General features: G+C 36.2%; 1 protein-coding gene across 1 annotated transcript in view; it reads right to left on the bottom strand.

Moving 5' to 3' along the window:
* Positions 1-3,906: 3,906 nt before the first annotated feature.
* TNNT3 (troponin T3, fast skeletal type) overlaps positions 3,907-14,673 on the bottom strand; it is a 32,614-nt gene continuing 21,847 nt past the window's right edge. The window contains exons 9-12 of the mRNA XM_032212809.1: positions 13,828-13,937; positions 12,734-12,824; positions 11,666-11,706; positions 3,907-4,279 (exon numbers count right to left, since the gene is read on the bottom strand). Of these exons, the coding sequence (XP_032068700.1) occupies positions 4,231-4,279; positions 11,666-11,706; positions 12,734-12,824; positions 13,828-13,937 (291 nt within the window). The 3' untranslated portion in view covers positions 3,907-4,230. The remainder of the gene's footprint in view (positions 4,280-11,665; positions 11,707-12,733; positions 12,825-13,827; positions 13,938-14,673) is intronic.

Here is a 14,673-nt window from a genome sequence, read left to right as displayed (position 1 = left end):
AGCCTTGGACTAAACCGAATTGTGGCAATCTCAAGAATCCCCTGTCTGATATATTCATTCTATGTCAGCATTCATCTTTTAATAAGTTGCTGTGTTTTACTTGTTTTTAATGTCATTTGAAACATTAGCTATCCAGAGTTGTTATGATGAAAGGGGTAGCCCTATGGTGAATTCAAATAAATAAAAAAAACAGACCTAGCTCTCTGAAAAAGTCTGTAATGTAAAGTGGCAAGAAAAAGTAAAACAAGATAAACGCCAGCAATGGTTGCACCATAGCAAGACATGAAGAGACAGGTTCAGGACAGATCTCCTGGAGGATATCTCTTCATGTAATCCCAAACAGTTGATGCTGACTTGATGGCACATAATCAATTGGTGACAGAATTTAACAGTAGTAGAACTATAAATGCTTTAATGATTTTTGGGGATGAAATTATGACAACATCCTGGGAACGTGTCAGAAAAAAAGATGTTGCTGGGATATGTTTGTACAATAGCTAAGTCAGGTGGGAAATGTCTTGTGAGTAGAAATGTCTTGAGCCATAAAGACTATCATACACACAGTTAATAAAAGAAATGCAGCTAATTAGATGACTGAATTGGATTGAGGTTGGATTTTTTTGTTCAAATGGTAGCAAGAGATAGCTGATGGGACAGCAAGATTTGTAATGCTGCCTCCTATGGCAACTTTCATTTGAAAGTTGAAACTACTGTAAAAGTATACTGTATGGCTCTTTACTTTTTCTATTTCTATAAGATCCCTTAGTAAATAAACTTCATAAGGATACAAATGTAAAAATATTGTCTATTCCACTGCTACCCCCTGCAGGTAGAGACACATATATCACTTATTTCATATGAATTTGCAAGTTCTATCAAACTGAGAAAAGAGAGGTTTTATTATTATTGTTTGTTTATTGTTTATTTTGTGTGTTCTGTGGAATTTTAAAAAATAAACTAAAGGCTACAATCTTGAATGTAAATCCATTTAAAATAATTTATCCAGATTTATAACTGAAGAAACAATGGTTTTGAGTAACAATTTTTTTCAGGAACATGGTTTTGCTGCTAATTTTGAGGAGGATGTAGAAAATTCATTCTCTAAGTGTCACTTGTAGTTTCACTAAACTATTTCTGTATAAAGTAAGCCTACCATATCTGTACTACAGAAATCAAGATGTAGAATTAAAAGTTTTTAATATTTTTGTTGTACCTTGGTTATCTGGATTTTTGAAACCTCATTTATTTAGCTGTTTGCTTGTTTATAAAATGTATAGGCTGCCCATCTAACCTTAAGGTAACTCTGAGTGGCTTGCAATTATAATATAATCCTATGATTACTAGAAAGATCAAATCTTTAAAATGGCAAACGTTTTATTCCTGGATCTAATTTAGCAGAAGTCAATCCACATTCTAGGATATTCCATTGCTATCTTAGCTACCACTAAATCACCAGATAGTTTAGGATTAATTAAATTTCCCTAAATTAATCAGTTGATTTATTTATTTCACTATTTATTTACCCATCAATTCCTTGCTTTATAAAACAGTGTATCTGTTCTAATACATATTCCAAGAGACTTTTAAAAATTTGGTCTTGTAGGGTGAAAAGTACAAAATTCAACACATCTTGAAACATTTGATCCTGTACAGAAGAAAAATTCTAAGAAGATATGAAGCATCCTACTGTGTCCAGTTTAACACCATAAGTATGGTAATCTAGCGTTCTGTGTCCAAGAATGGTACTCTGGAATCCCACATGACAGGAAGTCTATTAATGCTTGCTCCCTAGCAGCGAACATTTAAGATATTCTGTAAGTGAACATTTGTGCAATGCCCACAATGCATCATGTAACAAAGCAATTTTCCAGCTTTGCATTCATTCCAGCCATTCCCCTCCCACCAAAAAAAATCTTATTTCAGCATCAGCATTTTTTTTTTGGTTTAGCATATCCTTGGTTTTAGAAATATGAATGGGATTATTTGAGATAAAATAACACTTACCGAATGTATTTACAGAAGTATATTCCCCATCTAACCCAGAACAGTTTCCAAAAATGAAGGGCAACATCTTTCAGGAAAATAATCGTGACTATGGGGGTTGGATCCCAGTCTCACACTGGACAGGGTTTATTTCCAATATAACAGCCCATCTTAAACAATTTCAGGACCCTTTCTGTTATTTAGCACTTCAGATGAGATGAATCATCACATGGATATTCTTGTTAACAACTTCACATGTTCCATAAATACTTTCTCCTGATATTCTATGAGATTGAAGCAAGGGGCAGAAGAGGAATAAGGAAATTCCCTGTCCCAGGGATATGTTAAGGAACTCTGTTAGATGCTGTCAACATCATAATTCTTTGTGGATGTATTGTGAAAAGCTGAAGCAAAGGTTGCTTCACTAAGTTTAAGAATTTGCCTTTTGTGTGAGCAAATAGTTCTTTAGAGAATAGTTGCTCAAATAAGGAATCAGCAAAGATTATTAGGAAAGAGATTGAAAGTAAAACTTCCAAACTGTACTGTCAGTACAGAAATCTAAGATGTATTCACATCTAGAATTCTTATCATTTCAATACATGCATATGTTGTGTAGAAATAGCAAAAAAATGAAAGAGCTATGGATTTTGGCTATTGAGGTGTAAGAAAAAGGTGAATGATCAGCATATAAAATTATTAATTACGATAAATAAAGAGAGCAGGTGCCTTTCTTAATACAACCTGGAAGTTCCTTATCAAACTGCACAAAAAGTAGCTCAAAATAAATTCTTCAATGCCAGCTGTGGGATTCCATTACAAGATGGTACTATATGGCAATCATTACTTTAGACTGCCTTAAAAGAGGATGAAGATGGTGATCAGTGTCCATATTGCCCTAAGAATAACAAACAATACATTTTAGGACCATAGCCTTCTTCTGCAGTTATTTCCAGAACGCTGTAAAACCAGATGTCTAGGGAAAATCCATGAACAAATCTATGTAATGAAAAACCACAGTGTGCAGGTTTCCCCCCTTTCCTCTAGAGCAGGGGTACCCAAGCCCACAAGTGGACTATGGCCTATTTGGAAGTGGGCCCCACTAGTGGTGGGCTGGCATTCATGCACAAGCTCAATTTGCATGAGCGGCAGGGCAGGAACATGCACACGCATCTCAACGTGCACAAGTTGAGATATGCACAAATGTTGGCCTACCACTCATGCGGCCGGGTTCCGTTGTCCCCCTCCCTTGCCATGTCGGGCTGCCAAGCCACAAAGATCATGGACAGCTGATCTAGAGATTCAAGGTGGTCAAGCTAATAAGGACTTAAAAGTATGCATGGTAAATAACTAAAGCCTTGAGTTTTGAGAGCCAATTTGGTTGCCACAGGCTAAAAACAGGGAGAGTGTGAACCTGCCTTAGGGACATAACCAGCTTTTGAACTTGGGCCAGTCATTTTCTCTCAGCCCGAGGAAGAAGGAAGTGGCAAACCACTTCTGACCAAACCTTGCCAAGAAAATTGGAAGGATAGTCACCAGGATTCAAACAAAACAAAAGAAAAACCATGTAATTCGGAGGAAGAAAAAAAAGAAAGAAATGATTTAGTTTGGATATATGTATTGTGGATTCCACCACAACCACCACTCTTATTATCTTGTTTTTTCAATTGGGATGCTTTGGTTTTCTGAGTGCAATTTTCTGAGTTTTCTGAGTTCTTCATAAGCCAATGGAGTTCACTTTTGAATAAGCATGCATAAGATCAACATTTAAGTTATACATAAATAGCTTACAGTCATTGGTGGATGTAAACTAGGATACATTTATTTACTTCAGTGGTCCTTTGCCAGATTTTATTGACAAGGCCAATAAATTCCAGGGTTTGGTAAATGAATCACTATAATGGAAAAAAAGAATGGCTAGACAGGAGTTGCAGATCTGAAGTGTATTATTGACTACGCTTTATTTACAAAACCAAAAGATTCATACACTGCAATCTATGTGGCAGTGTACGGCTGGAATTAGGAAAAAATACACATGAGACAACAGGTATCAGCAGGGACTTGTCGTCATTCAGAGCTGAGGTTCTTGTGGGCACCCTAAAAATAAGCAGTAGGCAATCCAGGCTGATGTTGCAACTATGGTTTTGTTCAGGCAAGAGAGAGGAATTGGTAGCTAAATAGGGAAGATGAGCCAGTGATGTTTGGCCATGCCACCATTGATGAATCTTCCTGCAGGGATCTTCCAGATCTTTACTTCCAGCGTCCTCCAACTTTGCCCTTGGCTCCAGCCTTCTTGCTGCTGTAATACAAACAGGATAAAAACGTGACCTGCTGCTGCAATAGATACCCTTACCTGTTCTTGATCTTGCCTTTTTAGCAACAAGCTTATCATTTCATTAAAATGTAACATTAAAGCAGATGAAATGCCCCTGTGTTTTACTCTTATCAGATCTATTTTTCTCATTTCTTAATCAAGGAATAGCTGCTGGCAATATGTTTAGGTCTGGCTCCTGGAGCTAGCTAGATTGTCAAGGTGACAGTCAACATGTTGTTGTTTTAAAAAGACAAAAGTTGCCTGAGTTCTAGCCAAATTTGTCAGAAATGTAAAGCCCCATAATTTAATAGCAGAACTATCTTTGAACTTTAGATGCAATTATGGGTGTGTATTAAAACTAGTAAGTGGTATAATTTACTGTTCATTTAGCCGCTGCCAACCTTTCAATTTGGTCTGAACAACCACAAAGTGATTGCATTGTCTCCTTAACAGTCATCACCCAAAATCCAGAAGTTACCCAAATTTGACTTTAAATACTAATAAAAACCAGATGCAGAGTGGAAACATCATACATTCAGAATTTCTGATAAATCATGGTCCACAAAGCATTATTTTTTTGGAGTAGTACAACTTCCTTTAAACTTCATCAAGGTAAAAAACATCTTCTAAAGACAGGTGGAAAAACTCATGTTTAAATTGTGCTACTCTTGACAAGATTTCAAATTGTTTTATTTTGCATGCAAAAGAAACAATGTCTGAAACATGCAAAACTTACCTTAATTCTTAGCTCAGTTATGCACTATTAAGTTCCAGATGAGTACATTAGTTTAGTTCAGAACACCACACTTGCCCCGGTAACAAATTGCAGCTGCAATGCTATTATTGGCATGCTATGTATCCTTAGATGGTACTATAAGTTACACAACAAGTTAACTTGGATTAGTAGCTAGGTGTTTGATGGAACTGCAGTTTAGATTACTTGCTATTTGGACACTTCCAATATGAATTCTTCCATAGAACATGAGAGATAACAATAAAAGGAATATCTTTACAGCTTACATGATAACAGCGGTGATTTTTCTCAGTGGTAGTTTCACGTATGGGAACATGTCAATGACATCACAATTTGTACACACAACAAGCAAATACTTTACCTGTCATTTAACATAGGCCTTTTTCTCCCCTAAAACAGCCTTTGTCCTCAGAGACACATGGCTGTTGGGTGTCATCTGATGATAATAGACATTTGGACTAGAAACTTATATTTATGTGCTGACGTATCTTCCAGTAATGTCCGCAAGTATCAATTATAAAAATATCTTATTGATGCAGTTGACAAAAAATTGGTATACCTTCTTTCTGTTAGTCTCTTTTCCTTTTATTATTTCTTTGTAAGATTTTGCAGCCTGCTCATCTAAAGAAGCTCATAATCTTTAACAACCCCCTTAGAATTGTTGTGTAGACTATGGTCCAACACAAGCATGCTCAGTTCTTATTCAGTATTCTTTTTATGTTTTGTCTTCTAAAGAATGGCACATCATCCTAAATAACCTTCAGCATTCCCTACTGCTTTTAAAATAGCAGATTTATCTGAATTGCCTCCAGTTCTGAAATAAGGATTATATTTTTTATGAATTAAAAGGGCCAATTAAGAGCGATAAATGAGCCCAAAGCACCATTCATTGAATGATGTACATAATATGATACAAATAAGCAAAACATCTAGACATATGCATTTTATAGAGCCAGGCATATCAATGCACTGGTTTTTCTTCCTTGTATGAGAAGAGGAATTTTGAGAGTACATGCCCCCTCATACAGTAATTATCCCCTCTCAGCCCTTTTATTATTGTTTCGCGCTGCCACTGCCTTTGTGTCTAAAGCATTAGGTTTCTAAATTGACACATGCAGTAATGAAACTATGGAACAAAACAAGCAGGGAATAATTTGAATTAGATGAAGGGAGATAAGATTATATGATGCATCAAAAGAACCATTGGGCATGCCATGCCACATGATGTCCATGTGGCAGTGGCAAATATTGAATATTAGTGTTATTAAATCCTGTTCCTTACAATCTAGGAAAGTATGCTTTCCATGCCAACACAAAGAGTAGTATATTGGCAGGTGAGCCTCACCAAGATTGTTGGGGAAAAAGAGGGTTATTTTGGGGGAGGATTATGGATTCATTTCAGTTTCACCTAAGTATTTTTTAAAGGAAAGAAAAGAGTGGGCTTTAGCAGCTGTGCTTTTCCACTTCATTCCCTTCCAATAAGAAATAGATGGAAGAAGACTGAAGTGACTACTGCAAACAGATGGATATTCCAGTCTTCAGACTGGAAAAGTAATCGGGGTACTCACTGTTTCTGGGCCTGATCAATCCGATTTCTGAAGGTGGTAATCTGCAAACAAATATGACTAAGTTTTTAAAAATGACCCGCTTTCCATCAGGGAGAGAGGGATTTACCAGCTGTTTCGCCTCAGTAAGATATGGTCAGGAGGTTGGCGGACTCAAGAGTAATATGCACACCAATGAAGTGAAAACTGAAAGAATTTATTCAGCAAAACAGAGCAGAAAAATTTTGACTGCAAAGCATAAATAGGCAGGAAATGTCTACAGACAAGGCAACATGAGGAATGTAAAAAGGGGGCATACAAAAATCTTACACCTCTTCAGAAACTGGGAGCCCCTCATTCTTCTCCAAGACAATTATGGATTTCCCCCAGTTTTTTTTCCCAGCTAGTATATAGCACCTTTCCTGGGCATGTCTACACTGAGGTTCAAAGTACTTAAGTTGTTTTTCATCTTTTATACTTTTACAAAATATAGAAGGTTTGGTGATGTACTTTATCAGTAATTTGAATTAAACTCAAATGTTTAAATAACTGGCAAGGATCATTAATATATTTGTCCTTCTTGAAGTGTTGAATTGGGGAGTACAGATTATCTCTGCCTTTTTATATCAGAAAGTCAGGTTTCTGAAAGCATGTATTGCAAACTCATCCTCCTAATTACGTGCATTATTGTTTATACCTCCTGCCTAGTGGCTAACAAAAACGTGTGTGAGATCTATCAGTCCATTCAGCCTCCCATCTCTGCTAGCTACCTGGTTTTGGCAAAGTTTTCTAAAAGAATTAACAGTTTCAAGCTAAACTGCATGGGGAAAAAAACATCAATGGAAAGTGGAAGGTGTTATTGAGGCCTGAGTATTTTGAGAAAGCTAAAGCTTTAACTAGCTATATCAAGCGGTGTCAAACTTGCATTATCACGGCACCATCATGTGACATATCACAAGGCATGGGCATGGCCAGTGTGTGATGCACTTGGCCCACGGGCTGCAAGGTCTATCCTACACTGGGCTCTCTTAGCATTGCAGCTCAGTCTATTATCACTGAGCTATACTATGTATGCACATTAGAAGAGATGCCACTATGTGGAAAGAGCAGAGTAAAAAGGGCATGCCACTCTTTGCCATTACAATTATTTTCTGTTAGAGTCCTGCCCCTGCCAGGAAGAACTGCCTAGGTAGAATCCTAATCTTTTGGAGGAGGGGCAGGGAAGGGGGTGAGTTGAGAATGAAAAAAGAAACAAAGAGGTTGAAAATTTAGCATTTTCAAAACATAAATGGTGACAGGAACAAAAGTCCCCAATGAAGTGTGTGTGTGTGTGTGTGGTATGTGTGTGTTTGTGTGTGTGTGCGCGTTAAAGTACATTTTATAAGTCAATAATTTGCACAGCTCTAGTTAACATAGGACATCTCCAAAAAAAAACACCATTTCTTACCTAGTGTGATCAAGTTGTAAAACATGAAAGCCAAATACAACTTTCTGTTCACCTCAATACATCTATTGTATAGATGTATCCTATTGTACAGGAAGTATGTCCATACATCCATGGCTGTATGTTATTTTTCCAAGCTCACTCAATTTTCTTTGAGTTGGCTTTCTTTTAACACTCTCCTGATATTTATTCATTTGAATTTGGTTTCTTCTTTTTCCAAAATAAAGGGAGAAAAACTTCACTCTTTGAAAACTGAGAGTTTGAAAACATTCTGATTTAGATTAGCTAGCCATAATAAAAACAATTGTTGCTGAAATGTATATAGAGTATAGATAGTGGTCAAGAATATTGATTTGTTTAATTGATGAAGGGCTAGCTGTAGAAAGGTTCTAAAACTAGAAGTAAAACAATGAAAACATTTGCTCAGCAGTAATTCATTCCTGAAGTTAATACTGAAGAAATGTAGAATTCTTGGGAAGTGCTATACTGAAATGATGAAAGCATCTTCAGATAAAATGAAAGAAAAATAAGGTGTGAGAAGTAAAGAATATGAAATGGGAATTGATGGTTACTATTAAATTAAGAAGATTCCCAAAATCTGCTCCAGCAATAGAAATTTTCCTATGCATAAATCAAAATAGAAAAGCTGTCAGCAATATTTGAAGAAGTAATCCTTCTAAATAAAGCTATGCCCTCAGTCATGATTTAAAGTGTCTTCATAGCATCACCAACCATCATAGATATAACTTATCTCATTATTATTTTGGCACAATAGTGGCCAAATAACTCTAAAAAAACCTATAAGATGCCACTGGATAAATTATTTAAAACTTCATTTGCTATCATATCAGCACAATTATTTTTTTATGTTTTTCACTCCTGTCATCATAATAATCAAGACTAATTCATTTGGGTGAATCATAATAATCAAGAGGAATTCATTTGGGTGAATGCCTAGCTGAAAAAAACATTTTTATGACTGACTTAATTCTATGCTTGTGATTTTAATCATCATTAGACAAAGGAAAGAAACTAAAGAAAATCAGTTCTTAGAATTCTGTGAGTATAAAGGTTGGCCAATTTTTAAAAAAACCAAATTTGGGTTATTACAGCTGTGAACAGACATTTCCTATTTAAAAGTGATCCTGTTATTTCACAAATCAACGTGAGACTTTCCAAAGAGCAAAAGAGAAAATATTCCAGAAAGACTAGGAAGTATGCTGAAAATTTAAAAACCATTTTCTAGGTTTGGGGCAGTTGCAATTTTATGTTGTGAAAACGTTTCAATTATAATAGAAATCAAAATATAATTTCTGACTCAAGGAAATAAAGAGGATAGGAAAAAAATATTTTGTTATCATTATTGACAGCATCATCCTTAATATTTCCATTACTTTGTTCGCTATGCGATAAACATACTACTTTAGTCTTAAGAGACAGCTGGCCAGTTAAGCATTATTTTTTTTCTTCTAAACAGTTCTAACATTATTTTGCAGCAATACAATTTCCTGTACTGTAAATTTACAATATTCAAAACAAGATTCTTGTCTTGTTCATCACTTTGGGTTCACAGGGCTGGACTTTCTTCCATGACAAGCAGAAACAAGAGACTCCAACATGGAAGCAACGGGACAACATGAAAAAGGAAAACTCAGCTATCCGATATACTTACTTGCTTACTTGTAGATTTCAAACACGTGCCTTTTGGAACTGAGAGCACTGATACTGAGTCTGCCTCTTAACCAGGGGTTTGATTAAGGAACATTGTTTACCAGACTAGCATTGGTGCTTATGACTTACCTTCTTTTCTACGTGTGAAGTAAGATAAACAATAGGCATGGCACTTAGCTTCCTGGCTAACAAAGTTGGACAAGAAATGGCTCTAAAAACAGTCCTTCCTTTATTTTGCTTTCTTATGAAATTTCCTTGCTGTCCATGTATAGCTCAACTGTTCTTATGGGTAACAGCAATTTTCCCTTTAATTGTACAATTCTTTTTTTTTTTTAAAGAACCATAGATGTTGCCTTGGTGGCTCAGAATCAAGTTCCATCTCCCAATTCAGTTTTCTCTGGTTGCTTCTTTGATGCCTGCTCCAATAATCTGCAGCTAATTTACTCAATTGTCAGACTTCTGGTGCCACTTCCGTATCTTTGACATAACCCAACAGATTTCGTTAAATTTGCAAGACAAATCTGAAAAGACCTGCCTCTGATTTGTCTTCTGGCTCTCACCTATTCTCTGGTGTGGTTTTTGTATAAATATAAGCAAACAAAGGGTGCATTGAGCTCCTAGCTAATCTTTCCTACCTGGATTTTTATAAATGTCTGGGGAGATTCTCGGTCACCCAAGTGACCTTTTTTCTTCAAAAGGCAATTGGACCATTTCTTTTCCTTGAGGAAGAAGAAAATATTTTGCTTCTCATCCAAGAAGCTTCATCATTGGATGAGAAGCAAATTTTCTTCTTCTTCCTCAAAAAAACACCAAACAGTTCAGTTGGCTTTTGAAGAAAAAAAAAGCAGCTTTGATACAGTCTTTTTTATTTCATTTTTCTTTTCTTTTTTGGACATGTGGGCAATTACCATCAATAATTTGCTCTGATGGTAGAGAAATAATTACCTTGAAAATGTCTGTTTGCTTATTATTACTGGTGTTTTTTATCCCTCCCTCCCAACTCTTGAGCTATATAAATGATTTTTATGACACTACAGTCATTCTATGAAGCAGTAAACTAAGATAACCATTGGATGGAGAGATTTTTCTGCTGGTATAACTTTTTATTCCCATTGTCCTGCATTCATTTAGAACAACGTTTTCCAACTTTAGCTAGGGAATTCTGGGAGTTGAAATCTATACATCTTAAACTGGATATGTCTAGTTTAATGAAAAGAAGGACTAGGGGAGACATGATAGCAGTGTTCCAATATCTCAGGGGTTGCCACAAAGAAGAGGGAGTCAAACTATTCTCCAAGGCACCTGAGGGTAGAACAAGAAGCAATGGGTGGAAACTAATCAAGAAGAGAAGCAACTTAGAACTGAGGAGAAATTTCCTGACAGTTAGAACAATTAATCAGTGGAACAGCTTGCCTCCAGAAGTTGTGAATGCCCCAACACTGGAAGTCCTAAGAAGATGTTGGATAGCCATTTGTCTGAAATGGTGTAGGGTTTCCTGCCTAGGCAGGGAGTTGGACTAGAAGATTTCCAAGGTCCCTTCCAACTCTGCTATTGTATCATCCTTGCATGCCCAAATGTGTGCATGCGTGCTAAAGTTGAGAAACGCTGATTTGGATGACCGGCCACAATCTTTCCCAGCTGCTGCCCTCTACTATCTTTGACTATGCTTCCTGGATTGTAGGAGCTGAAACCCAACACATCAGGCTGAGAAAGGCTGATCTACAGAATACAACATTAAATCTCTATTCAGCTACTTCTGAATTAATGCAGTAAAGGTTGACGAGAAAAAAAGAGAGGAAGAAATGTGGCTATTTCTTGTTTTGTAAGCCAGGAATTGAATGCCAGCCTGACGTTTATCTATGCAAATTTAGAGTTTACAGACTCCCAACATGCAGGAGGCTCATGCATGTAAAAATCTTTTGCTGCTTATATCACCTGGGTGAACTCATTGTACTTACAACTTGGACAGTGCCTCCACCCTGCAACGTAGTGATACAATCTAAGAAAGATTAAGATCATTATTGGCTTTGGGTTCTTAACAAATTGAGGGTTTTTTTTGCAATAGGTACTCAGTAACAGACAAGCATTCACCTTTTAACACTGTTAGAACTCTCTCTTTGTTTTGTGAGTGTATTACAAAGGATTATCTCAACATAAAAGCAGGCAACTGGTGTAAGAGGGTTGCCTTATGCTTCCCTATTTCTAAAATCAAATTCCAAGTACGGCAGAGAAATAACAGTTCTCCGTTTATTCCTAAACTCATTTTTTGTGTGTGTCCCTCCAGGTACTGCAGAGTGTAAAGCATATAGTACGAGCAATTAAATATGGCAAATTATTTGGCTCTATCTACAATAACAGAATTAAAACATAGGTAGAGTGATTATAACCATGCTCACAGTTTGTAGACAAACTTGAAGTATTTTCTTCCACACAATATGAAGAAGATATAATCTATACTCTTTTTTTTTTTTAAATGGTGATTATCTTGTAGCATTCTCCAGACAACAGAAGAGAATGGTGCTGGCTTTTCTGCCTGCATAAATTCACATGAAGATAAGGCTGGAGAATTAATAGAGGCTGAGGACATCAGAAATGGGTTCATTATTAGTCTCATAGGTATTTCAGTGCAGTGCTGACACTGCCTAGGCCCTAGGAGTTACACAGATTGTTGGCTCCCCTGCTTGGCTTGGCTGTGATGGGGTTTAACATCATGAATAAGCCATCTGGTTTTGGAAGATGCTTCACAAAGAAAGATGGGCATATTAATTAAAATGACAATGTTATTTCATAATATTTTCAGGCATAGGACATATTTTAAGTAGAAGGCAGAAATCCACCCTAGGTGTACAATTGCGAAGTCATCACTCTGGAATGAAAAAGTGAATTTTGTTGATAAACATTCAAAATAGTTTATGGGCTTTAATGGTCTTCTATGGTTTTCAGCATAGGTCTCCCTTAGAATATAACTGATTTCACCCTGAAAATAAAAAATAAAAACCAAAGCCAAGATCTCTTTTTCTACTCACATCATATCTTTGCCTCTTGATCTTCTCTAAATATTCATATTTTTCCGTCTCCAGCGCATACAGCGAGTCCCACAATTCTTTGGCTTTCTCCCTATTTATTTGTGAAAAAGTAGAGATATAACAAAGAATGATATACAACTCAAACAATTAGCAACTGAAAAGAGACATATTGACATAAGCTCAATGTTTCTTAAATTAATGGTTAAACTGGTTGGGAGACTATTCAAATAAAGTCCAATACAACTGAACAATTCTAGTTTGTGTATTTCATCAATCCCCCATGTAACTTTTCCTTGTGAGGAATTATTTGAACAACTAAATATCAATAGAGAGCCTGACCACTTCATTACTTACCCTATCTCTGGATACTTAATGGAAAAAAACCAGAAGTATCTTGGACCCAATACAGACACTTGGAGGAATCTTATTGTTTACTTTGAAATACTTCTTTATTTGTTCTTATTCCCTGCTTTCATAACTGCTAATCTTATTCAGAATTATTTCATATGCCTTTGTGAGATCTATCTATCTATCTATCTATCTATCTATCTATCTATCTATCTATCTATCTATCTATCTATCAATAATCTATCTATCCACCCACCCACCCACCCACCCACCCACCCATCTATCTATCTATCTATCTTACATCTATCCATCCATCCACCCACCCACCCACCTATCTATCATCTATCTATCTATCTATCTATCTATCTATCTATCTATCTATCTATCTATCTCTATATGCTTAACATTTTATCAATACATTTTTTCATATTTTTTTATTTTTTAAACTAATTTACTAATGTTGCAACTGGAGGCAGAAGTTATAATTTAATTTATTCTTTTTCTTACTATATGTATTATTTTTACATTACCCATTGAAGTTTAATATATATTAATGTTAAATCAAATTTGATAAAATTTATCAGGATTAAATAATTATCTGAATAATAACAAATGTTGTTTTCTTAAATATCACCTCCTATTTTTAATACCACAAAAAGTACTAAAATAAATGTCAGCACAAGCTCAGTCTTGTATGTAGCATAGTACAAGAGGTAGTGAGGGAGATGGGGATAATTTTTTTTTACCTCAGTTTGTCTTCACTAAGGTGATCAATATTCAGAGGTTTGCGTCTCTCTGCCAAAATTTTCTTCTTCAGTTCCCTTGCAGTTTGTTTCTTTCCTCTCTTTTGATCAGCCTGTGCAGAACGAGTTTAAAGATTATTAAAAAGCCTGTTTGATCTAGTGGCTGAGGCACCAGGCTAGAAAGCAACAGTCTTAGTCATGAAAATCAGCTAGATGTCCTGGGGCCAGTCACTCTCTCAGATCCCAGTTCACCTCAAAGGGTTGTTGTTGTGGGGAAAATAGGAGGAGGAAGGTGTGTTGGATATATTTATGGAATATAAATAAACAAATAATCACCAGATGCATCCCATAGAAGAAATTAATGAAGAACATGAAAACCTGCCAGGAGAACAGTAATCCTCAATTGTAAAAGTGCTTGATCACAATTCATATCATCTTTCATCATTGCACTAAACATAGTGCCTGGATTGTAATCTGGTATATTCAGATGCCATCAGGTTACTACTAAAATAATTGTTTCTGAGAATTTGCCAGCAAGCCTATTTTACATTTCTTTCTGATTCATTGCAGGAAATGCTCTAGAAGCCATAAGACTTATCCCTCAGGGCTGAAGAACCATTAGATCAAAGCTAAAGGGAAGTTGTGAGACTCTATCTCTCTAGCGGAGAGGGAGAGGAAGAGGGGGAAGGAGAGTGAGAGAGAGAGAGAGTGAGAGAGAGAGAGAGAGAGAGAGAGAGAGAGAGGGAGAGAGAGAGAGAAGGGGGGCGTAAAATAGACACTAGCAGTTCCTTCCTGTGGGGAATTTCTCTCTTCTTGAAAAAGTTTTTGCCACTTTAAAATTAAAGAATT

The sequence above is a fragment of the Thamnophis elegans genome, chromosome 1, assembly GCF_009769535.1.
Source record: "Thamnophis elegans isolate rThaEle1 chromosome 1, rThaEle1.pri, whole genome shotgun sequence".
Taxonomy (NCBI): domain Eukaryota; kingdom Metazoa; phylum Chordata; class Lepidosauria; order Squamata; family Colubridae; genus Thamnophis; species Thamnophis elegans.
Note: the sequence above shows the minus strand (reverse complement) of the source record. Positions and strands in the feature narration are given on the sequence as shown.